Raw genomic sequence first — 27,376 nt, forward strand, 5'->3', positions numbered from 1 at the left:
TTTGAAAACGCACTTCCGCGGTTTCGTGTGGATGCGTTTTTTAATGTGTATTCCAACGCAGGTTGGGGGGGGGGTTGATATACGGTTGTTAAAAAACCCCGGCTACGTGTAGACAAGGCCTGAGCGGAAGGAAGCTTGTTAAACACGGGGCACTCCGGTAACTTCTACATCTTGTACCACTTTTTTGAGGCTTTCATTAGCAGTGATCATCCATATCTAAAGAAAAGAACACAAACACACAATTATTAAATTGTCATCTGAACAAAAGTAATTCTTCCACATCCACATGGGGCACTTACACTGTCTTAGAACAGTGCTGTAAGACCCACACAGATGCATGCATTTTCACTGCAATCCTCAAAAAAGAATATAACTGTTTTCTGAGTAATTGCTATGGCCTTGGCTGATATAAAATATTTTTCTCCTCTGTATTATGCGCTTTTATGTTTTTTACAAAGACATGGAAAGAATCAACTCTCTGTGTCTGCTCATTCTCTAATGAGCAATATACTGATAACTGCATTCCAAGAAGAGACGTAACACTGCTTAATAATAGTTTATTATTATCTTATAAACCCTACATTAGGCTGTAACAAAAATTAACATTCTTTTTTTCGAACTTGCTAATGTGTATGAAAATTTAGTTTTATTCTCTCCATTTAATGAAATAGTGATCATGCCATTCCTTTTTGGATATAATGTAATATTATTTTTTTATTCCTAAGTATTTGTTAATTGCTGTGTTTTTATTCACAGAAGCATGTTTTGTTACACTCAAGAGCATGTTTGAGTGTAACACGTTTAAGGAAAATAAGTATTTTTTAAATGTTTTATGATTAATACTGAGATCATAACTACAACATTACAGAGGACTTTACAGGGCAAGTTACCAAACCACGCGTTTGTGTCCTGATTAAATCATTTGTCTGCCGTGTCATCCTTTGTATTTTTTTTCAACATGGGAGAGGGTGTAATTCAAAGTTGTTTTACGCGACAAGGGAGCAACAAAGGGTTCGGAAATACGCTCAGAGCACAGGCTGGTCCATTCCGACTATTTGAACTCAGAGCGTTGCTCAAATTTGCCATTCGGTTATTTAGAGTACACCATAAACTGAGTGCTGGTGCGCGAAGAAATGAAATGAATAGGGGCGGAGCGCACCCTGCCTCTCCTAACACACCCACTCTCAGAGTAGTGCACGGGCGTCAGAGTGAATTTCCGAACGCGCTCATAATTTCTTTTTGGTGCAGAAACCGACACAATATTCGCGTTTTCATCTGTTCTAGGATCGCAACCGAAGTGTTAACTCGTTAACGCCCGCTAGCATGCTGCCGCCGGCAGATGTAAACAATTCATCATTGGCTTGAAGTCATGTTGCGATTATATGGTAACCAATGTGCCTCACTGGCCGCATGGAGGATTGTGACATTACTGTATGCAATTTGCATATGGACAATTTAATTTATTTTGCATACGGATGTTTATGCTTGGTAGCCAGGCCCTTCCAACCACCCCTCCGCCCCCCTCTATTCAAAGATTTACTTCTTAGCATTACTTTCAAGCAAGCCACTAAGATCTTTCTTAAATATATGAATAGTACTCTTTTGGTACAAGAGTAAGACAGGTCAACTTTTTCATTTATCTCTGCTGAGACTATTCTTTGAACACACTTGACAGTCTCCTTTTGCTTTCTCTCCTGACCTACCAGTTATCTGGCCGTGACTACATCCCACTGCAATTTCCTTCACTCATCCGTTATGCGTGAGTCAGTGTGTTTCCACTGCCATGGTTCTGCATATGTGTGTGTGTGTGTTCTCATGCCAGTGTGATTAATAGATGCTTTTGAACTGGGTCAGACTATTGGGACGTCTACCAGGCAATCTCTAATGGCCCATTTCTCCTTGGGCAACCTACACCTGGACACCTGCATCTTGGGGTCACACACACGCACACACACACACACGGACATGCTCACCTTTGTTAATTGACAGTCGGGGTGTCTCATTCTAATCAAGTAGTGTCTGTAGGGGTTGGCCCATGGAAGTAATCTGTCACCAGCCAGCTCCTCCTCCTACTCCTTTTGTTCTTCCTTACCCCCGTCACCACCACCCGCACTCCCCACTTCTTCCTTCATCCTGCCAAAAGATTTCCTCAGAGATCTGCATACTCTGTTTGATACTTTGCTTCCTGTTTATCAGGTTTGAGCTTACCCTGAAGAATCCCCTAAATAATACAGTAGCGTGTTTTTGTCTATTTGAAATAATGAAATCAGCCAGTGGTGGCTCTGAATATAATGCAGAGCATTGACAAAAAGCAAGCCATAAAGATTCCAGGCTTGCCGTTTTGTTGTCATTTTTGCAATTGCTCAGCCAAGTGCTTTGCATTAGAAAAAAAAAACTGTCCATAAGTCAAAGAAAAGCTGTGTGATATGTTGGCAGCATTCACTCAAATGCTCACAAACACCGAAGAGATGAAAGCATTTGGACAGTTTCTCATCCTTTCAATTTCCTCTTCTTACAAGAGACATACCAGAGACATGGATCATGGACAGCTTTTTATCAAAGGATGGCGAAAATAATTGATAGAAGGAAGGTGAAGGTGCAATTCATTTGAGATGAATATAATGTATTTGTTATTGAACTCGGCCCAATTATAGTACAGTATCTTTTTGTTTCAATCACATTACTATAATCTACAGTATATAGGTTGTTAGAGAAAATTACTGCAGTCCACCCTCAAAAGCCGGGTTTACATGGAGACTTTTTTGTCATTCTGATTGAAGATCTGTAGACAAATGTTTACATGGGATGTGACCTATGCTAATCTGGTGTTTACATGTGCCACTACATTTAATCTGAACATCCGTTTTACAGACTCATGACATACACAGATCTATATAAACAAACATGATTTATCATGATGGGTGAGCCAGTCTATTCAGCACAGTAGTTGTGATTGTTTTTAAACTCTTATAAAAGCAACAGATTGATTAATGAATTACAAGTATTGAAAAACAAGCTCATCTTTGCAGACAAGCCCTTATCGAAAACCATATTTTCAAGTGCGTAAACGACGATGTCACGGCACATTTACATCACGACAGAGCATGCATAGACAAGACATAGTCTGACAATTCTGATTGAACTGTATACGATACGATTGGCAAAGGAATATACCACTTCTGTGAATCTGGTTGAAATCCCATTCGGATTAGGCCTGTTTGTTTTGTTTGCCGTATTGATGTGGAGCATTTTCATTCGGTTTGGGCTACGGGTGGCCGATATGACGATATTAGATCGTTAAGCGGTTTAACGTGTTCACAATCTCATAAAACCGAAAGATCGTTTGATCGTCTACATAGCACATTCTAAACAGCTCTATGGCGGTGCAAAACCTCTGACGCGTATACCCGACCAACCAATCACAGCACGCACAGTGCACCGTACGTGACACTCCCCGCCTCCCTGTTTGTTTGTATAGCGGGACGTCATGAAGCAGAGTTGGTCCCGAAAAGAAACTCCACATCCACAGTGTCGATTTGGTTTGGCTTTTCCTCAGAGGGGAAAGCGCAAACCAGTTATTTGCAAAGTTTGCAGAGACTCGGTTCGGACGCCCAAAGCAAACGGAGATCAAACCATTGGTAGCCAGAGGCAGCCACTAGCTCCAAGCTAACACAACCCACGGTAACACAGTCAATTAACAAGAGCACTCCATATGAAAAACAAGCAAGCAGTGTAAAGAAGTAACTGAGGCAGTGACTTATTACCTTGCGGAAGACACAATTCTCATTAAAACAGTGGAAAACGAGGGGTTAAAAAGACTCTTCAAAGTACTAGACCTGCGTTACGAGCTGTGTTTTTATGTTTACATTATGTTACATTTTATGTTTGCATTCACTGCACATTTTGATAAAAACTGTCATTCAAATTAAAACCTGTTCAGAAAGCTTAGCTGACTTAAAATGTCATTTTTTTTCTTTTAGAGTTTTATACACATTTTATATATGTTTTATATGTTTAACATGAGGAAAATGGTCAGTCTTAAAAAAATGATGAAAAAAAAGAATCATGATAAAATCGTGATCGTGATTTTATTTTTTAAAAATCGTGATATGATATATTTACCAGATCGCCCACCCCTAGTTTGGGCATTTCCAAAGCTGGCAATTTTTTGCCCGTCTGGCCGCGACCCTCCACCCTTGACTTGAGTACCCTTCCGGCCGCGACCCCCCGGCTATATTCATAAACATTGTCGGCCCCCGCCCCATTCCGCCCTCCGACCAAAAAAAAAAAAAGGCATCCATGATTGACGTCGCCGCGGGAGAAATGCTCTAACGACAGAGGCTTTTTAAAGATCATTATCTGGCTAATTTACTATTTACAATCTGAACCCGCTGTGGATACGCTTCAAATGCGCCAGTAGTACTTAGCCAAATGTGTGTGTGCTTACTTGCATTGCGAGCCCCGGGCTGGATTTGTCGTATTGTATAATTATTTGGGTCCAACAGCCAGCCAGAAGTCATAGTCAAGTTACTTATTTATTTTCCACACTGCCCCTCCTTCCCGGCCTTCATAATAAAAGCATACCAGCAAAGCACTATATTCACAGCTGGTTTGCTATGGCGTATTTCCGGAAATGGTTAAGACGCCAGAGAAGTGCATGAACTCCACCTTGATGTGGCTGCATCATCCTTGAGTCAGTGCTGCGCACAACTTGAATATACTCCCCCCCCCCCCAAAAAAAAAAAAAAAAAAAAAAAAAAATATATATATATATATACTCGTGGACACTAATTGTTTTGTAACAAGTCGGGGGCGTCGTTTCAAAAAGACAGCGACCACAATGGATATCGTGCCTGCCACAACCATAAAGGGACCGAGATGAATAGACGATGCATTTAATTGTATTGCGAAAACGATCTGGAAGGTGGCGGCTAAGGGGGAACGTGGGTGAGTAAATTCTCTCCACACACAACGCTGCTCGACTAGTTGCTAGCAGCAACGAGCTGCGTGGGGCATCCTCTACGTGTGGGAAACTGTATGTCATCGCAAAATGTGATATAATGGACCGATCAGAGCAGCAACAAATCAATATGTGTGCGTGGCATGTGTTGTAGACCTGTCACCAACAGCACAATGCATCAGTCATGTGAATCAATGTGGCAGTTGTTTGTGTAAAAAGCGACATGAGACAGTAACGTGCGTTCAAGCATGTTTGTATTTCCTTATTTTCACATCACGTAACCCGCGCCTCCCACCTACAACTGGGGCATACCATTACAAGAGGGGGCCAGGGGTGCTGGGGGGCAATACCACAATCCCTATAACATCAGTTGTTGCTCGCGCCGACGCAGGAGTAGAAAGAAGCCTAAAAAGAAGCCTTTCACCGAGTAGGCTGAGATGAAATTTTGCCACCTCGCGAGCACGTCACACGCATGAGGGCAGATTAGTGGGTTGGACTAAAATCCACTTCCGGCCATGCTTAGTCCAGCCCTTTTTTAAAAATTTGTCAGGCCCCACACCTCGCCCCAAAAATGGGCGGTCCGGCCCAGGGACGGGCTGCCCAGCTCTGGGCATTTCATTTGCTTCTAATTGGACTGCAAGCCAACATCTAAATCCGGCTATTGATCTTCCCTTTTAAACTGCGTTCACACCATTCGTGGATGAGCCTTCCGTTTCGCTTCATTCGCTGACCTTTGACCGCAGGAAATTTGAAACCTGAATACCGCAGCCGCTTTATTCGTGCACACCGGAGAGGGGAGGTGCTTTGCTTGGAAGTAGACGACGACAGCATTTTTCAACATCGCTATCAAGTGGCCGACTGTGCTAAAGCGTTTTGGTAAAGTTCAACAGCTGTAAAAAAACAAAAGAAAGTAAGTAAAAACATACCAAGCTCCTTACTCACAGTTCTCCAAGCCTGGTCTCTTTTTCTCTTGTCCCGGTAGTGGTAGCTGGCCATGTTATATACTTCAGGATGTCCACAAACAGCAACCATAATCTTTTCCTCCATTTTGCGCTCTCCACACAAAACCCGCCAAGTATATAGGACGCTGTGTGTGATGTAGTACGCCCCGATGCTGACTGGTTGTCGCGAGGCGAAGAGGGGAAAAAGCTCAATTGTTTTATCCGCGATGAATGGTCGGATTTACGGCGCTTTGCTCAGCGTCCCACTGCTACAAACGCATCATCCGCGCCACCCCGCATGCAACCACACCCGCCCGCGCAAACTTCATTGACTTCAATTGAATCGCGTCGGGGCGGCACAGTGGGCGACTGGTTAGCTAGTCCACCTCACAGTTCAGAGGTCGTGGGTTCGATCCCGGCTCCGGCCTCCCTGTGTGGAGTTTGCATGTTCTCCCCGTGCCTGCGTGGGTTTCCTCCGGGTACTCCGGTTTCCTCCCACATTCCAAAAACATGCATGGTAAATTGATTGGACACTCTAAATTGCACCTAGGTGTGATTGTGAGTGCGGATGTTTGTCTCTGTGTTCCCTGCGATTGGCTGGCAACCAATTCAGGGTGTCCCCCGCCTACTGCCCAAAGACAGCTGGGATAGGCTCCAGCACTCCCGCGACCCTTGTGAGCATAAGCGGTACGGATAATGAATGAATGAATGAATCGCGTCGCCAGAAACGCCCTCAACGGATTTGGTGTGAATGCAGCATAAGAATGCTGCACAGGTGCTCAATTGGGTTGAGGTTGCGTGGGTTAGTGAATTGTCTTGTATGACAATTATTACTTGATGATGTTGCAGCCTTCCCCTTTAAGTAATTTTCCTTTAATTAGGGTCACCTGGGAAACAAATTACTATCCCCGTCTGAACCTGATATCAGTGATCTAAACAGAAAGGAGAACCAACCGATGAATGAACAGAAAATGTATGCAGGTTTATTTCTTGTAAATCGTATATGCATAATTATTTGAAACAGAGTGAACATCCATTTGTCATCCGTTCACTGCCTCTTGGAAAAAGTAGATCACTAATGCATTCATAGATGAGAGCACACACAAATAACCTGACTATTTAGCAGCCTTATCAACATGAAGTGAATGATCTGTAATCATTCTAGAGCTGAAAGCACAGAGCCCTTTCACATCCTGCTGAATACACCCCCCCATGTACACACAATGGCGCCAATTTAAATGCAAATCCTGACATTCCCATCACTCAGCCGCATGACGTCTGTTTTACCAAAAGCCTGGTCACGTCGGCCAAGATCTTAGCAAACAGAGCTGCCCAACTGTGCATCTCATCTGTGTCGAAAATATGGAGGAAACAGCTTAATGAAAAAACATATTTTGTGTACAAGACACTTATTAGGGCTGCAGCTATTGAATATTTTGCTACTCGGATATCCTACTGCAAATTGTATCGAATAATCAGGTATTTGGATTGTTTTTTCTTGGTTATAATTTGAGTATCTATCCATTCATTATATTATCCAAAGCGTTTATCCTTACGTGGATCCCAGGCATGCTGTAGCCTATCCCGGCTGTCTTCGGGCAGTAGGCGGGGTACACCCTGAATTGGTTGCCAGCTAATTGTAGGGCACACACAGACAAACAAATATCCTAGGAACAATTCAGGGTGTTCAATTAACCTACCATGAATGTTTTTGGAATGTGGGAGGAAACCTGAGTACCCTGAGAAAACCCACGCAGACAAGGGGAGAACCTGCAAACTCTGCGCAGGAAAGTTGGGACCGGATTCGAACCCACGACCTCTGCACCGAGTCGGGCGTGCCAACCCGTTGATCACCATGCCGCCCTGGTTATAAGTACTGAAGACAACAACAAAAATATCACTTAATTATGAACGTCCAACTGACTTTCATTTTTAGATATTCAATATTTTATACTTAAATTTAACCTGTGCATAGCAGCACACTATTTTCCTTTTTAGAAACAGTGAGATTTGAGACAAATCTCTCCCCATAAGTTTTGGTCTATGAGACGAAGTTATGTCAGAACCACAGGAGTGATTTTGCCGGCTCAACACAACACACTTTAATAAGCCTGTTTTTTGTGATCAGTTGGAATGGCAACTTGTCAGGCTGTCAGCATCAAAGTATGCCGAATCATTTACGTCTATGCATATGAAAAGAGATCCGACGGCTCTTGCTAGCACTAGCTAATGTTTTCTAGCGCAAACTAACACTTGCTAGTGCTAGCGCCGCCGCTAAACGCTGGCAACAGGCGCCGTCCAATACAGTATCAGCATAAATAAGTCTTTTTTTTTAGGGCCCTTAATTGGCGATATAACGTTATTTCCAGACGCTGCTGCGTTATTGTATTTGGTAGCAATAGTTTGCGACAGTAAACGGCCACACACAGGGTCTTAAAGACAATCAAGTCGGGCTGCCACAACACGCTGCCAGGAATAACTTCAAAATAAATAAAAGTGTACCTAAGCATTGATGTCCATTAGGGCTGCCATGATTAGTCGACTAATCACGACGACGTCGACGATCAAAGTCGTCGTCAATTAATTTTAATCGTCGACGCGTCGTTTATTTATATATTTATTTATTTTGCACATGATTTTTCTCTTGAGACTGCCGCGTCTTGCTCTTCTCCCGCTGGCTATTTTCCTATCTGCAACGCATATGCACAGTGGTGGTAATCCGGGTGATGTAAACAGAAGCATTGTGGGTAAAGTAGTGTAAGCCTTACACTGTAAGGGCTAATTCGTGTTGGCAACAGAGTCTTGAAAGTTACGGCGCATTTCACCAAATATACTCAATGCAATGCAAACCTGCCTTTCATGGCAGCACGATGGGGATGCCCGTTCATTTAAAAAAAGGAAGCAAGTTTGTGCTTATGCCTGATTTCATGTCTGACATAGTTAGCATGCACACATTAAGGTGTGTGTTTAATGTAACACTGTTTGGTAATATTGCTCGCTTTGTCAGTTCTGTTGTCTAAACCGGTGACCGAACGCCACCAAAATGCAAATGCACATTACTACTCTTGTCTACTTCAAACTGTGAAAGTATAAAAGTGTTCTGCACAATAGTTTATATTTATTGACATAAAACGTAATCTCATCATGATCACCTCCACAAAATCAAAAATACCGTGGCGATTGCTCCACCACTTTCACAAGCTGAAGCGGACAAGAGCACGAATGCGCACACAAACCCTGACTGGTTATATTTCGGACATTTAGCGATGCTAAACTCGTTTCTCAGGAGGGAGAGAGACGCAGCTTGCAACAGCAGCAGGCAGATTGGAGCCCCCCGCTTCCCTCCCCGGTCAAAGGCAGGATTGGGACAGCGGAAGTTTAGCAACAACTAGCTTCAGGCCGTTAAAACAAAAGGCGTTAGCACAACAACATTAGCTCCTTACTGTCCGCCCAGTGTGTGGAGGTGAAGATGAACCTGTCTTCATATGTCGCCTCGCAAGCAGTCGCGCGCGGTGTCTCTGCTTTTTGCTTGCAGCCCCCTTCTGCCCGAGTGAAGCGGCTTGAGAGTGACAAAAGCCCTCATTGAACAGCGAACGAAAAGTTCCAGCGAGGCTGACTGCACAGCCGAGAGTGTGGCCGCATTGGAACGTGCCATGTCGGCTGTTACCTTCAAAATTGGATGGAACGTTGTAAGCCGAAAATCTGGGGCACTCCTCATCCAAATAAATGTGCACGTCTTATTTCTACTTCAGTCTCTGTAAATATCCTGACTGGTGTTTAATGCCTCGCCCGTCCTAATCGTGATCAGCAAAGAAGCAGTGTTTTTTTTATTTTTTTTTTAAGCAAAGAAGCAGTGTGCGCTGGTTCCAGTCTATGTAGCTCTGCTGACTTCTACATTTCCTCATTCTCATATAAATCAGCCACGGAGAGGTTAATCCTTTTGATATGTTGAAGTGGGCATTAGTAGAGAAGTCCACATAAATTTTGGAGCCAATTGATCGCCGTTTTTGGACGTTACAAGCAATGAAAGTACAATGATTTCCAATGGAGAGTTTGGAATCGATCCCTCGCATGACTCCGGCCGAACAAGGATAGAACGGTAGGGGGCGCGGCCATTCCGCTCATTAACAAAGGGCGTTATTCATAGAGTCACTTATTTTCTAATTTCTCCCAAAGTTATTGATAAAATAGAAAATGACCATTTTTTTCATTTTCTTGATCAAAAAATATGTAAAATGAACTTGTTTGTGAAAACGTGGCCATCCCTGCCCCACCATCCCTTTACGTGAAAAATGTTTAATTAGTGAGGATCCGGTGATTGTTTTGTGTATTACCTTCCTTCAGTAACAAGAAATATAGATATCAAAAACTGGATGATGACCTCAGAGAGTGGGAGTGTGTTTCCTCAGGAAGCACTTAGTGGCAACACATTTTGGAAATGTTTTTCCATTTAGCCAAATATCAGAGTAGTTTTTTAAAAGATGCATTGCAATCATTTGAATTAAGGCCTTACTGGCCCCTCCTGTTTTGTGGTTGATGGTCTCTCAGGTTTGTGTTTTCCCAGCCTTTTTTTAATGTCTGTATGTACCGTTTTTAAACACTTTTTAAACACACCCCCGTCCTGCATATTTAATCGACCCATGTGGTCCCAGTCGGTCAGAGTCAACTAATAATCGGTATCGGCCCTGAAAAAAACATGTCGGTCTATCTCTGGTATTTTTATTATCATCATTATATTTGTCAAAAAAATGTACCTTTAGTTGTACCAGACATTTAAAATGAATAAGAAACTGAAGAAAGGTGGTCTCACAATTTTTCCATGACAATATGTAGAAACAATTTTTCATTATCATTATTAGTGAATTTTCTCTTTAAAATTTCTCTTGGGAAAAAATTATAAGAAAATAATATTTTCTTCCACTTTCTGACCAGTTAGGAACCGGTTCCAACTTCTAACAGTATTTGTGTCTCTCTCTCTCTTCTATCTTCCGAACACCCACATTGTTTCACCTCGCTTTCACCCCCTCATTAGTCACTGGCCTCAGTTTCCTCTGTCTCTCTGATGAGCTAATTCTGCTCTCAGACAAATAGCAGTCCCCCCGTATTTAGCCCTCCCATCCCTCTGATCTTTATTGTCCCCCCTGTCTGTATTTTCCAGAGGCTACCCAGATGAACCCACCGATACAGAGCTGATTGATGAACGCCACCCGTACATCCACGGCATATATTGTGCGCCACTGGCGCAGCCAGAGCGAGGGAGCATGGCCAGTCTGGATCGTTTGGGTGGTCGACGTTCACCCTCAATTGACAGCATTCGCAAGGATCCACGTTGGCGTGACCCAGATCTACCAGAGGTCATTGCCATGTTAGGCCACCCCATTGACCCTGTCAAGTCCAACGCTGCTGCCTATTTGCAGCACCTGTGCTATGAAAATGATAAAATCAAAAAGGATGTGCGCCAGCTGAAGGGAATTCCTGTGCTGGTGGGGCTCTTGGACCACCCCAAGTCTGAGGTCCACCGCAAGGCTTGTGGTGCCTTGCGAAACATTTCCTATGGCAAGGACAATGACAATAAGGTGGCCATCAAAAATTGCGATGGCATTCCTGCCCTCATCCGCCTGCTGCGGAAGACTAATGACATGGAGGTTCGAGAGCTCATCACTGGTAAGAGATCTATTCATTTTTTAATTAATAACATGCACAAATGTAACATTTTAACTAGTAAAAGGACATGCTTTTTTTTATTATGACATGGCATTTGGAGTGATTGTGGCTCTGTTTAAACAGTTTTAAGCACATACAGTAATATGTGGTGTGAACTCTTTGCTGTAACAACCTTAATGATTGGTTTTCATCATCCCCAAATTAGTTATTTAATAGATTAAAACAGTGCAGTCGTTCCCCATTTCCGAGCAGTAGCAGGTGTATGCCTTTTACATATGCCTAAAAAGTTAGCAAGTTAGCAGTCATCATATTTCTAACATTATTTCCCCCTAGAGCAAGGGTGACAAATATTGTCGCGGCCCAGATCATAGTTATGGTGTCCCTTGGAGGGCCGTTATGACTGTGAACCCACATAAATGTAAGATCGCCTTATATTATCGTATATACACAACAAATTGATGGATAACTAGTTTCGAAATCAGAAGCCAGTCAATAGTTTGTTCCAACTATTTTTCAGGGTATTTTAAAGGAGGGAACAAATGCCTCCAATATCTCATATGTTGTGTTAACAGTGAGGGCAAATTCAAAGAAAAATGTCAAGTCAACACACATGATTTGCCTTCGCGGGCCACATAAAATGATGTCACGGGACGGATCTGGCCCCCGGGCCTCGAGTTTGACACCTGGGTCCTATGGAATCTTCTGTATTCTAAATTCAGTTTTTCTCCTTAACTTGTTTCCATACTGTATTTGTTTGCTCCACCTTCATTAATGCTTCCATTGAAATGTAAGAGCTCTAGCCTGCATTTCTCAAAGCTGTATCATAAACCATCACAGAGACAGCAAATACATCCAATCAACACAACACACAGAGGAATCAACCAGTGCTCAAAATCATGGCGCTAATGATCAGGAGCATCACAAATGAAATTAATACTAATTTCTCACACCAGAGTTGGAGAGTTTTAGATCACAAAGCACTTAACATAATTGACAATGTCTGTCTGACCTTGCCAGCATATCTGAGAATTTATTAAATTATGCTGCTGCCAATGCGTAAAGGCATACATCTTTTTAATGAGGACATGCCCTTGGCTTTACTGTGCTGATGTATTTATTTTTTTAAATATTATATATGTATATATATATATATATATATATATATATATATATATATATATATATATATATATATATATATATATTAGAATATATTAGAATATTCTGACACTCAAGTCATTTCTGCTGTGTTTTCCTGTTTCAACCATAACCTTGCATTCTTGTTTTGCGATGCTTTTCCAGGATTTCACTGCAGCCTCTTTCAGTTGTCTTTTGTTTTTGGGGTTATTTCATTGATTCTGCCCTTCAGCAGGTGAAAAGCATTCTTATTAATTCAGGACACTGACTTGGTCAATGTAAAATCTTCCACTTTTTTCCCTTGATGAACTCATTTATTATTTTAATCTGTGTTATTTGGACATTATCTTGCTGAATAATGAGCTGTTTGCTTGTGATCAATTGAAAGACAAATATTTCTGTAGACTCCATTTTTCTCCTGCCATCATGTTGTCCATCAAGGACACTTCATGAGCCCATCACAGAGGAGTCCTTGCAAGCCCAAGACAAGAAAATTACCTCTGAGTTTCACTGATGAACTTTTATGTTTGGGATCATATGCAAATTCTCCAAAATTTAGCCTTCTCCATCATTTTAGTAAGAGTTCATCTTTGTCTCATTAGTCATAAAACGCTGTTCCAGCATTGCTTCGAGGCTGGTGTCTAATGCGTGGTTTACTCTCCTAGTGTAGCATCTGTAAGTTTGTTCATGTTCATGACCTTCACTTGTGCCCTCTGGAAGTTGTTGCCTTTAATGCTAATAGTTTTTTCATTTTGATACCGCTGTGAAATCATTTGTCATCTTGACCCCTTGATCCCTCCTGTTTTGTTACGGACACCAACTATTGGATTACAGTATTTCTTGTTCGGGATATTCCAAATTGTTGTACTGGATATAGCCATTATCTCTGATTGATTTTTCATCTTTCTCAGCTTCACAATAACTTGCTTTCCACCCATTCATAGCTCTTTAGTCTTTATGTTTGATACACCTGTCACCAGTGTAAATGTAGTCATCAAAAAGTCAAAATCTCAAACTAAAAGTGAACATTCACCACTCATTACAGTTTGAATACTGTAATCAGTGTAAAGGCTTCTTTATACTCCCACAGGCAACGTCTGTGAGCACGTCACTGCGGCAATGCTGCGTGCAGTTTGCCTTTATACTCGCGCAACCCACACGCGTTGTTTTGAAAATGTGTTGCAGTTTCATTCAAACTCAGGGGTCGTCGCTATGGCTGGAATTTCCTCTTCCTTTTATGGCCAATTCCGGTCTGCGTTTTTACTGCTGAGCAACGATCAAAAAGACAATCAATGGATATCATGCCTGCTGCAACAAAGGGACCTAGATGATAAGAGGATGCATTTAATTGTATTGTAAAATCAAGCAGGACGGTGGCGGCAAAGGTGACCGTGTGCGTGTAGGCTTCATTACACAACATAGATGACATAACACCCACGTCGGTGCCAAACTAGTTTGCTTCTCAGCAGCAACAAGCTGCCTGGTGGATCCTCTACTCCGTGGTGACAAATAAATTTCCCTCAAAGAACCGAGCCGGGGAAAAGTGTACGTTATTGCGACATGAGACATAACGACCCAATCACGAGAGAGAATGCGCGCGGCGTTGTATACGCAGCAATTTCTGATGGGTGTGCGGCATGTGTCGCAGACCTCTCCCCAACATGTCGTGCATCACTACACGTCGGAATGCGGCAGTTGTTGCCCGCACCGAGTATATCCTTCCATTATCTATACCGCTTATCCTCACAAGGGTCGCGGACGTGCTGGTGCCTATCGCTGCAGTCTTTGGACAGTAGGCGGGGGACACCCCAAATTGGTTGCCAGCCAATCGCAGGGTACACAGAGACAAACAAACACCCGCACTCACAAGCACAGGACTAAGGGCAATTTAGAGTGTCCAATCAACTTACCATGCATGTTTTTTGGAATGTGGGAGGAAACCGGAGTACCCGGAGAAAACCCACACAGGCACGGGAAGAACATGCAAACTCCACACAGGGAGGCCGGAGCCGGGATCGAACCCACGACCTCTGAACTGTGAGGCGGACGTGCTAACCAGTCGACCAACGTCCCGCCGCAACGAGTATAAAGAAGCCTTAATAGGACACATTTGTCAGACACATTTCCAATAAGATGCTCACATGAAAAAAATGTGGGTTCACACAAAAGGTGGTATCTTCTAAGTCGTTTATTAGATCCAGTTGCAAATACCTAGAAATGAAAGCTGAAACGTTGATCTCTTCATATATTAATCTTTTGATGTAAAACACAATTATTCCCAGTCACATATTCTCATAGTTCCAATATTTTAGGAAGGGAGAATATATTCTAGGGAAAGACTTGATTATCAGCTGGGCCGATTATCGGCTCCGATATTCAGTGTTTTGACGAATATCGGCATCGGCCTTTATTAAAAATGAAGCTGATGGCCAATAATAAATCCATTTAAAACTGTGTTAACTTGAAGGAACTATTTATTTACATTTTCAGTTAGTTTTGTGAGAGATTCTACTGACCTGGGAACACTCTGCGCGTTTTGTTTTTGTTTGTAATCAAAACAAAGATAAGTGAAATTTTAACATTTCCGGCATTTAGACATGTTGGAGTACTTAATTTACTGTAGAAAACTATATGGATCAATTGTTTAAGTTTTCTTTTAACTTTTGAAGACATGCCGACATGACCCTGGGAGCTCCCTTTTTGTTAGAAGTTTACAACAAAGATGTATGTATATTGTCAAACATTTATAATAATAATTAAAAAATCAACATTATGCAAATCTGAAAACTTTTCCAATAAACATAAGATTATCTCAATGAGCGGCACCTTAGAAAATGTTGGGCTTCATCAGGGCTCGAAAAGCATTGCAAACATATCTGCAAATTGCTTTGCAGCTGTTGCATGGAGCCCTCAGCCGGCAAGAACAAGTTAGCACACTTGTACAATTGTTTTGAGATGCAAACTTTTGCAGCGTGGGTGGGGCTCTGAACAGATGGACATTGACTAGCCTAAATAAAGTTATCTTACCTGTCTTTAGACGTTTTTGTTCACAAACACATAGCTTGGCAAAAATAAAAATAAGTTGATGAAACAAAAGCAAAAAATGACTTCAGCCATGTCCACACATTTTTTTTTTTTTTTAATCTGGCGCAATAATGGTAAACTACAATACTTGATTGAACTTTTTTAGTCAGCGGTAGCCATGATTGAGTATCCTAAAGGGCATATCTCATTGAACGGTGTGTGCTTGCATCTTAGAAAATGTTGAGTTTCGTCAGGGCTCGAAAAGCATTGCGAACATATCTGCAAATAGCTTTGCAGATATAGAGCCCTCTGTCGACAAAAAGAAGTGAGCACACTTGTACAATTGTGTTGAGATTCAAGGCCAGACGTCACATTGTGAGCTGGGGATGAATCCAATCTGAGAACAGCAAGAGGCTACCTGTCCCGTGGTATCAGGAAAGCAAAACAAGACTACACCAAATGATCACCTCCAACTTCAAAAAGAGCAGAGATGCACACAGACTATGGCAGGCCATCCAGGCCGTCATCACACATCTATGAGAGCAACACCTCTCTGCTCAACATTGGTTTTTTTTTTTTACAGATATTGTACTATTTTTTTTATACATGCAGTATATTTTGTATAGTTGATAGAATTCTGGTACTTTTTTAAATTTTGTTGTCAGTGGCAATTCATGTTGTAACTCATTCAAAGACAAAGTGACTGCGCAAATTAAACTTTACTCCAAATGTGCTGGCGTAACCCCCCACCTCCTCCGTGTGCCAGTAATTGCCTTGTTTCCACAACAAAAACGCCTGTTCACACCTTGATGTGGGATATTAGCTAAAAGCTTGGTGTAAAATTGACCACTCTTCGGGCACTGTAGGTAGAAGTGATAAGTGACTGCCTTCTGGGCTTTCTAGTGTTAAAGGTGTTTCAACAAAGTTAAGAGTTGTATTTTTTTTAATCAGTTCTGGAGTTCAAAATTGAATGGTGAGATATTTTATATCAATAGATGCAGCTGTCCATCAACGGTATTTGAATCTAATTAGTGCTTCAGTACAGTAGTAAGGTAGGCATTAATTTATTTGAGTATTTATTACAACTGCATTCAAGGCTTGATTAACTAATTAACAATTATCTTTAAAGATGTCTGAACTATTTGTCTCTTTTTGTCAATTAAAGAGTAATTATTCATTAGTTTGCAATAAAGGCATTCATTTTTTTCGTCAATTACATCAATTTAGTCAACATGGCACTTTGATATTTGGCTTGAGCTTCATTGTATATAAAATAACAAAAAAAATACTCAGTGGGGAAACTCTATGCCCAGAAAAACTGTAGATGACATGAAAAGTAGTTCACGATTTCAAAACAAGCTTACTATAACGAAACATTTACATTACTTTTAAGTGTACACTTGCTGCGTATGTGCTTATGTGTTTTGAACTTTTCATTACTGAGAGGAGGCTTTTGTTTTCAGTCAGTGTGAAATGTGAACCATTTAAAAAAAGTGATACCTGATCTTTTTGCACCGTTAAATAGAGTTGAACACATCACCCCAAGAGCGGTTAAATTACAATTGCAGGGAGGCGTTTTTGTTGTCTCCAAGTGGATGCTGATTTTGAAGATGTGTGGAGCTCAAGTGTGCATGCGAAAAGTAATGCATTCAAAGTCACTCTTATTTGCAACTTCCCAGAATCTACAGTATTGGCATCGAACAGTTGCTTTCTCAAGTGTACAAAGTGCACATGTGTGTTTATTTTGGCAGAAGTGTCATGGTGAGCGATGACTTGGGCACAGCAGAAATGATTGCCTCTATAACACTACATCACATTTGCTAAAAATAACCCTGCACCACAAGACATAGTGAAAGAAATGCACGGGAACTTTTTTTGTTTTTCTATTCCTTCTGTCTTTCCCTTCTCCTTTTTTCCTAATCCTTGCACTGTTTTTCTTCTCTACATTCATTTTCTACATGTTTGAATTCTTGTATAGCAGTTTTTTCCCTCCAGCTTCAGGTTTCCCTCTCCAGTGTGTTGGTCCCAGTGAAAAAGGCTCGTCACAATGCAAGCTCAGCTTTCAGCGCCAGCCCATCTGGCCAGCGTTCGGCAGGTTTTTTCTACAATTACATATAATTGAGGGGTTTTAAATATAGAATCCTTTTTTTAGTATTCGTTTCATAAGAATTGGCTGTAGGAGTGGTCTGTGACTGTAAAACCACAGAGTTATTCTTGATCCTGCCGGAAAAAGTGATGATGTGGACGTTTGTGTATTTTCCACATTGGAGGACCAGACCATTCCTTTTTATTGAGTCTTGTCCATCTCAGTTCTTCTAATTTTCATTTTCTTAGGCTTCTGTGGCGTTCATTTGCACCAACATGTCGCATGAGCTATTTTATCGACACTTCCAATAAAGTATTGGCAAAACTGTTTGTCATTTTTATGTCAAGTGGGGCAGTCGGCGGCTGCTGAATGTAACTTGTAATCTAACTTGGTTACTTTTGAAATCAAGATTAAGTAACTCAGTTCCATTTTTATGGTATTTGTGGCAACACTGAATACATGCGCTATAGAAAATAGATGGATGGATTGATGTCAACAGTATGGCCCCAACCACTTCAAAGTCAAACTTAAAACATAAGACAATTGAGCACAACAATTTTAAAACAGTAACACAATAACATTTAACACTATAAAAACAAACAAGACTAAAACAAAGACAAAGTCTCATGCCGTTTTATGGCAACGACTACCAATACTTTTAAGGTGGGTTTTAAAAATTGACAGTGATGGGGTTCGTCTGATGTGCTACTGGACTTCAGTTCATCGTTTTGGGACCAGCAGTAACTCCAGGTGTAGCTGGTCAGCTGACAAGTGGCATCGGACTGGAGCATAGGGGTGGAGAAGCTCACATAGGTAGGGAAGGGCGAAACCATTTAGAGATTTGAAAACAAATAGCAGAATCTTAAGCTCTGAAGTGCACAGGCAGCCAGTGGAGGAAGGCCAGAATAGGAGTTATTATATTACATTAATACTGCCGAGATGTGCCAGGCATGGATTATTGTTTCAAATTGGTGCTTCCTTCAAAGAGTGTGGAAGGACAGGCATGGGTACAGGTGCAAGCAGTAGTTCTTGCTTTATGGAACCACTTTCAAAAACTGGACTGCCTCCCTCACACAGCTCTTTAGTGTCCTTACATTATTAGAGTAATAACTTGTAATGTTTTGTTGGTATAATGTAAGTTTCTGTCATATTTGATAATGGTGAATTACAAAGTGAATATTACCCGGAAGATGATTGGGTAACGGGGAATCGTGAATCGAATCCAAATCGTAATTTCTGTCTGAAAAATCTCAATTCAATATTTTTCTGAAATCGTTTAGCCCTACTTTCAATGTACAAATGTTCTTCAATAATAAACAGTTACATTTTTAAATGTGTTCTGTATTGAACATATGTTGAAAGCCTGCATTAGTCAAACCAAATCCATTATCTTGGTGGTGACATGGACCTGATGACCTTTGCAACCCTAATATGGCACAGTTGCCTTGATATTAAAATGAGACAGCAAACTAAGGTATACATTCTACACTGCAGAATATACTGTAACAGGCCACATCCTTATATTAATAATTTCTCAATTATAGAGGAAAAAAGAAGAACGATTTTTCTGTCTAAATTCTTTACACATTTTAGATGAACATGCTCTGACCCTATTACATGAAACACTTGGGAAGTAAAGGGAAAAAATGTGCATTTACATAAAGCCTATGTATATCTTGTTTGCAGAGGTGGGTAATCCAGGTCCAGAAAGTAAAAACCCTGCCACAGTTCGACTTCAGCCACAGGTGCTTCTAATCAACTGAGCTCGTTTACCTGCCGGTTAAGTAGAAGCAGCCGTGGCTAAAGCCAAACTGTGGCAGGGTTTTTACTTTCTGGACCTGGATTACCCACATCTGCTTGTTTGTAGTGTTTCTCCCGACATGCTCCTTTCCTCTTTTAACACTGAAATTGAGTCAGGAAAGGAATGGGTGGATGACAACATTAATAAGCAGGACAAACTTAATAGCTGAGCCAGAAGAGCATAATTTCTGTCTGCGCTCCCCAGATAATGTCATTAGCCATAACCTCAGCTCCTGTGCCATTCCCTGATCTGTGTTCACGCAAACCCAGGCATCAAAGAGAGGGCAAAAGAATAAGAGACTAAGCAGAGAAAGTCATCTCACAACCACTTAAGCTTCGCTTGTTTATGGTGACACATAGATGTTGGTTATATCTAAGTGTTAACTTTACTGCACATTCTCAAACAGGCTGTTTACTCTGTCAAAATGTTCTTATATAGAATAAATCAGGGGTGGCACGGTGGTCGACTGGTTAGCACGTCCGCCTCACAGTTCAGAGGTCGTGGGTTCGATCCCGGCCCCGTCCTCCCTGTGTGGAGTTTGCATGTTCTCCCCGTGCCTGCGTGGGTTTTCTCTGGGTACTCAGATTTCCTCCCACATTCCAAAAACATGCATGGTAAGTTGACTGGACTCTATAAATGTCCCCTAGTTGTGATTGTGAGTGCGGATGTTTGTCTCTGTGTGCCCTGCGATTGGCTGGCAACCGATTCAGGGTTTCAGCTGGGATAGGCTCCAACACGCCCTGCGGCCCTTGTGAGCGGTATCGATAATGGATGGATGGATAGAACAAATCAGAAAGGAATAGTAAGATCTTAAAACCAGTAGGCGAAACTTTATTACAACCCTGTAATTTAGATTTGAGTGACTGCGATTTTCATCTCTCCACACCAAAGCTCATCTGATGGCAGATGAAAGACTTCATCACTCTGCAGTCCTTGAAAAAAACACGACTGATAAAAGTAAGCCTCGACAGTTGTGCTAGGTGGAGAATGTGTTGCTGACTGATGTAAAGCCAGTTTGATTAAAGTGCAACAAAATGGTGGATATCAGAAGTGATGGATGGATTCATGTAGTAAAGCTTTATATATTAAACATTTGTAAACCGTGCGAATTATTTTACTCAATTTTAGCTTCAGATTACAATGTTGGTCATCTGGTTTTGGCCATTCCATGAGAACTTTATCTTAATTTGAAAATATCCACAAATGTAATTTCACAAATCCAAGATGTCAAACTTTATACTTCATACTGAAGATTACCGAAAACATGGAGGCATCTGTGAGTCGGCAGCCTGTTACAACAGCTCCACTTACTTTGCCTTTTATTTGTACTTTCCACCCTCTTTTACAGGTTTGTTCTTTTTTTTTTTGCATCATGCTCAAACATTTTGCACTATTTATATCATTTTAGCTGTGACGTTCGTGGGGGAACATCTGCGCTTGTTGCGTGCACCCGTAAATTGGCAGCCTGTTTCCAACAGTTCTATTAACTTCTTTGTCCTTTACACCCTTAATTCTTTTTGCATTCCACTGGAATGCTTTCACTGTTACAGCCTTTTAGCCGTGATATTTTTTTAGTACAGATTACTGGCGCTAGTGTGCTTCCAGGGGTGAGAGCCAGCGCTAAGATGAAGTAAAGTGAAGTGAGAGAGTGGCCACCACTCCTGTATGTGTGTTACTCGCCAACAGACAAACTGTTTAAAAAACCTGTATTTTGTTTCCATTCAAACTTGAGCTTGTAACGCGAGGGAGGTCATGCATGCTGCGAACGAGAGATTACAATTTTTGCGTCATCACGGGACCCTCATACTGGTCAGTGGAGACTTCAATCATGTACCTCTCTCTCCCCACAAATGCCCACAAATGCTTTGAAGTTGTTCAGTATGTAGTGACTGCAGTGAATGTCCCGCGGGCACGACGCCATCGGCCCACCAAGCAACCGCCTTCACATTAAATAAAGTAGTAGGGCCTATCAACCTGCCGATTATAGTATTTCTAACATCTGCAAAAATCATCTTCAAATCCTCCGATGTTTGTCGATTGTTTTTCCCTTTGTGTCCACTAAGAATTTAGTACACGGATAACGAAGAACTCAAATGATTACACAGGTAATTATATTGTTATACCATAACTTTAATCCCTTCAACGTGTGTACATCGATCAAATATAGCCACGGAATTAATATATTAATAAGACAAACCTTGATTTTTACAAGCAATGAGTTGGTGAGCATTGCTATTCATGTGGAGGCACCAAGCTGTCAGTATTTTAGACAAAACCTAAAGTCACGGTTTGTTGAAAACATTTAAAAAATGTGTAACATGAATCAACAACATAAATGTGACAGTTAAATTCAACGAACTACTGGTAACACAAGCAGACATATGACAAGGACTAACATCCTTCCCTTCCTGAGCCGTTACCTTATCATGGTCGAGGGGTTTGTGTGTCCCAATGATCTTAGGAGCTAATTTACCTGCGGTGCAATGTGAGCTGGGCGGCGGCCAAAAGGTAGGGATCTTGGCGGCCTGGTATATAATTTTGATACAATCAAGCAGTCTAGCACATTTTTGGCAAAGCTGAATATACCTAATAATACCCTAAAAAAAGATACGGGTCGGCCCGATTAAATAGCACGCTGTTCTGATATGGTACTAAACTTTCCGACAAGCCGTTATCAACCAGTAAACAGACAGTACCTGATGGAGAGTCACTGCATGAAACATTTTCAGATGGTGAGTTGGAGATTGTCACTTACAAAGCACTCTGTCAACTTAAATAACATGCTGTCTGTACTGGGAATTCTTTATTATTTGATAGATAAAAGGCAAGGCAATTGTAGAGTAGAAGTGATCAGGTTCGAGTGGCCTGAGTCTACCACCAGATGGGAATGTAAGATTACAAGGAATATTTTGATCATTCTAAAGATTTCAATGTTACTTTTGTGGTTTACCACTGCAACAAATAGTGATATTTTCCAAGACACAAAATCGGGGGCAACACGGCTCACTGGTTGAGTGGGCGTCTCCCAAACCAGATTTTGGACGTTTGATCCCTGGCCATGTCGAAGTGTCCTTGAGCAAGATACCGAACCCCCAGGTGCTTCCGATGTTGCATCATCAGTCGGTAAATGAGGCAACAGTGTAAAGCACTTTGAGTACCAAAAGGTAGAAAAACATAACATAAGTGACAGCCCATAAACCAAATCTATTTGGATTGTTCTGAGAAAAATGACACACACAAAATGACACACACAAAAATTAGACCAGTCTGCAAAGCAAAAAAACAACATTGTGTTTACTAGAGGGGAAACACTCACTGCTTTGACAAAATTGTAACATGCTGGTGATAACAAAAAAAATAATATCACATCACGTCACATCCATTTTTTTTTTCCCTTGCTGACTTCAAAGTAAGCCAAAAGGAAAATAGCCGTAACCAAAACGACAACGGTAGGCCTTCTTAAGACTTAAAAAAAAAATATATATATATAGTATTACTCATATATACTTTATATGAGTAATACTTTATATATATATATATATATATATATATATATATATATATACACTATATATGAGTAATATATTGAATGTCAATCATTAGGACAATATTTGGAGAAAATTAAACAACTGAAAGAATTTGACATTTCGACATGTATCAACAGCACAGACTCCACCATTTACATATATCAATTGCATCTAAACTGTATTTAATTTCTCTCATTGATAGTTCCTTTTTTCCAGTCTTCTAATGACTGTTGAAGACAGTACTTGCTCTCCATAACTCAGAAATATCAATTGTGTTTCTTTGAATCAGGCTGCTGCCCTGATGCGTTGTTTACAGTGTCAAACACTGATTGTTTGAAATGGATATCATGCAATTTTGTCAAAAAACAGGCTTGGGTCTTTTAGCGGTTTACGTTGGTAGCCTTTGCAGTAGCGCCAGGCGATATGGAACGAAATTAATATCACAGTATCAACAACAATATAACATTTTGTTAAATATATTTTTAATTAATAATAATTTATTACATTGTGAATTTCTGGATAGGTTATTATATAGTGCAGGGGTGGCCAACCACTCAAAGGCAAAGAGCCACAATTTTGACTGTGTTACTTTAAAGTGCCACTTGATACACATAAGCATACATAAATCGCTGCATCGCGTCCCCTCACTCCTTATCTCGCTTTTCACGTTTTGACAAACTCCCTTTCATTATATACCTTTGTAGTTCGTGAAATATTCCAAGCAAGTTGATATGAGTGCTTCATACATTTTTGGAACAATTATACTTCTCTGCCTGACCTTTACGTGAACACCCTGTGTTTGAGCAGTTCATTCATGGTCAATGTTAGAATGGAGGGAACTCAAGTGCCGCTGAAGATTTGAAGCCTTGAAAGGTTCAAATGAAGCCCAGGCAGATTGGCTTGCCATTTGGTAGGCCAACACTACTCTACTTTTTTTTCCCATCCAAGTCAATTGTGTCAAAGCTTGTTATGCACGCACTTGGTACCTTGATTGACAAATGTAACCCGTTTCATCACCGCATTCAAACCAGCTCTTGCACAGACTGTATTCCTCACTTTGTGTAAAACAGGGATCAGCAACTTTGTTTGGCGGCGGGCCAATTTTTTTCCTAACAATCCTATCGCGGGCCGCAATTACATTTTCATGAGGAAAACCTGCTGTAACAATAACAAAAGCTCATGGTTTGGATTTATCGCGGTATTGATGCCTCGGTATGATATTTATTGCAATGTCATGTGATAGCTGACAGCACTGCAGTAAGCCTTGCTGTATTGCTGGAAAGTTCACGGTGCACAGTCTACTCACTAATTTGACAGTATCATATTTCTTATTTATAATATTAGAAATGTGATACTGCCTTCTGACAAAGGTTCCTTTTCTTATCAAGTCAGGAACACCGGAACACTCTGAGTAAAGGCAACGCATGTATAGAAAAAGCCAAGTAACAATAAATAAAAATAATCACCTCGTTAGTTTATTTTTCTATGCTTACTGAGATGCTTAAATTTGGAGGGTTATCTCTGATATGTTGTCTGAGGCAAGGGGTGGAAGTCAGGCGAAGCGGCGGTCTCCACAACGGCCGCCGCTCCCCATCAGACGAGGGCATGTCGCAGTGACATATGTGAGCCGTCTCGCCCGAAGATTGATTGCGAAGCCACGCTAACACTGGGGGTAGCTCGGGAGGGACCCGTGGCCGCTAAATGCGTTGAAAGTGTCCATAATCAACAAGTGTTTCGATTCATATGAGTTGCATATAGTTTTTAGCCGGAAGATGAATGTACCGTGGCTCCGAGCGCATACGGTTGGCTTTTGTTTACATAGCTTGCGGAAGAAATGTCACGTGTGCCAGTCAGGCAATCATCACTGTATTTCTTGATACGTGTCACGTTATCACATGGGTTACAGCCAATCACCTGCGTTTAGGGCTCCAGAGTTAGAAGATAGCAGCGTTTAAGCGCCCGATACAGGCTGGCGAGAGCCATTGGATTACTTTTTTCAAAGGCAGTTTAATGTATGTAAATGACTCTCTCTAGTTTGATGCTGACAGCTTACTGCACATTTTTTAACAAAGCAAGCGTATTCAAGTGTGTTGTTTTAGCCGGCAAAATCGCTAATGTAGTTCTGATGTGAGGTCATCTGATAGACCAAAATCTATGGAGAGAGATTTTTGCCCATTTGGTATGATTTGCCCATTCCGAACCCCGCGTTGTCTCTGTCTTCAATCCCATTTAGTCCACTGTGGCCCAAAACGTGATTGGCATGGCCGCTGGGAACATAATGTAAATATAACTTTTGTTTAGTTTCATTCTCAATTAAAAGTAAATTTTATCTTCTTTCATTGTCTTTGACCAGACTTTGATGATTAATACTAGATCAATATTATATGTGATAATCTGTTCTCAATTGCCTTACCTTTTTAAATAAAGGTTAGATCAATAAAGTATAGAAATAAAGAAATACGCAAATGGAGTGGGTTACTTGGGTGCATTACTGTATAATGTAGCATTTGTATCTCATTGATAGAATCTCATTAAATTCTGGCGAGCCTTAGACTCATGCAAATACTTTCTGTGTCTGAGTCACTGAAGCCACCTCCAGGAATTGTATTTGTAGTTTTGATTGCTTTCAATAATGTTCAAATATTTCTTGCCAATCATATTTCCCTGCATCATTCAGTTTCCTTTCGTTGTCATGTTTTTTCACTGCTTGTCTTCCTAAAGCCAACTGGCTGCTCATATGTTGACTGCATGTTGAGTGGTGCTTGTCATAATTAAACTGATGGCAGTGTCACAACTGTGCAAGTAAGCAAACCTGGCAGGCAGGCATGAATGTTTGTTTGTCATCTTTTTGACATTGCCTGGTAGAGTGTGGCTGATGATACCCGCTCTTGAGCACCCATTTGCATTTCGTACAAAAATAACATTGACTCTCAATCACAGATGATAAATGTAAGTGTGAGAATTGTTAGTTGTTTCTTCACTCTTGAATCCTCTTGGTAGGATGTCTAGGATTGCATCTAAATAGTGGTGGACAATATGGGCTAAAAAAAATATTTCAATATATTTTCAAAAAAATCGATAACGATAATTTGACGATAGTCTACCTAAAATGTTTTAAATCTGCACTTGCTTCACAGAACAATTATGGATAGACAGAGTTTGTGAACAATAGCTCTGGTTTATATTTGAAATTGTTTAATACAGCATCTGCAAAACATAACGATATTCTACTGCAATATTTAACAATCAAGAAGTAAAGAATATGTCAAGACTTACATTGATTGTTGGGAATGTTTATGTCATTTAAATGTCTCCTATTATTCCATAATGATATGACATATATAATGACATTTTGAGCTGCAGAAAGTACTGGCACTACCACTGACATCTACTAGAGCAATCTGAATGAGAAAAAGATGTTCACTACAGCAATCAGACTGGAAAAAAACAAACAAACACATTTCATATGTGATTTGTGTGATGGTGTATAAGTGTCATCCAGCGACAGAAAAAAAAGACATCGGCATGACAACACCTCACACACTGGCCACCATAATCGGAACAAGTTGAATAACAAAATTGCAACTTCCCAAAAAGTGCATTTTCCCACTCATTCATCACTTTGATATGGAGACTTTATTAATGTTTGGGTGTATCCTGGCGTCACACTAATAAGCCGTTGTAGTTTGTGCAACGTGCCTCGGGAATACAGGCTAGTTATGAATGATGCGTGTAAAATGAATGTTAACCGAACATCCAGGCTGTTGCTGTCATGCTTGACTTGCTCGCTAAAGTACTGTGTTTGTGTGTGTGTGGGGGGGGGGGGTGCGCAAGTGTAAAGGTGTAGATATCCATGTATATCATTGTGTGTGTATATATATATATATATATATATATATATATGTATATTCTCCCTGAATGTAACAGCTGGAAGGATGAAGTGCGATAAGTGATGACAGACATTCAAACAAAACGGAAGGAATTTATAAAAACAGAAGTAGCTGATGTACGTCAACTGGTTATGTTTTTGTTACTGCTTGTTTAAAGAAGCACGCAAAACTACTATGCTAATTTCCACACTCAGTGGAAGGTAGGGGCATCAGTCAAGGGAGATCCCATTCATTTCATTTTTGTATTTAGAGGTCATCGTTAGTATTCTTGCTTCCGATAGAGAACATGTTGGACACAGACCCTGGATTGGCGTTGTGGTTGTATTATTTGAGCTTTATTACACAA

At 40.8% G+C, this 27,376-nt stretch overlaps 1 protein-coding gene across 9 annotated transcripts in view; it reads left to right on the top strand.

The window, feature by feature from the left end:
- Positions 1-27,376, top strand: part of arvcfb (ARVCF delta catenin family member b) — a 240,610-nt gene that overhangs the window by 162,928 nt on the left and 50,306 nt on the right. For all 9 annotated transcript variants that reach the window (XM_086030443.1, XM_086030449.1, XM_086030447.1 and 6 more), the window contains one exon: positions 11,060-11,565. In XM_086030443.1, coding sequence (XP_085886569.1) covers positions 11,060-11,565 — 506 coding nt within the window. The remainder of the gene's footprint in view (positions 1-11,059; positions 11,566-27,376) is intronic.

This window comes from Filicampus tigris, chromosome 5, assembly GCF_054856515.1.
Source record: "Filicampus tigris isolate MCC_2025a chromosome 5, RoL_Ftig_1.0, whole genome shotgun sequence".
Classification (NCBI taxonomy): Eukaryota; Metazoa; Chordata; class Actinopteri; order Syngnathiformes; family Syngnathidae; genus Filicampus; species Filicampus tigris.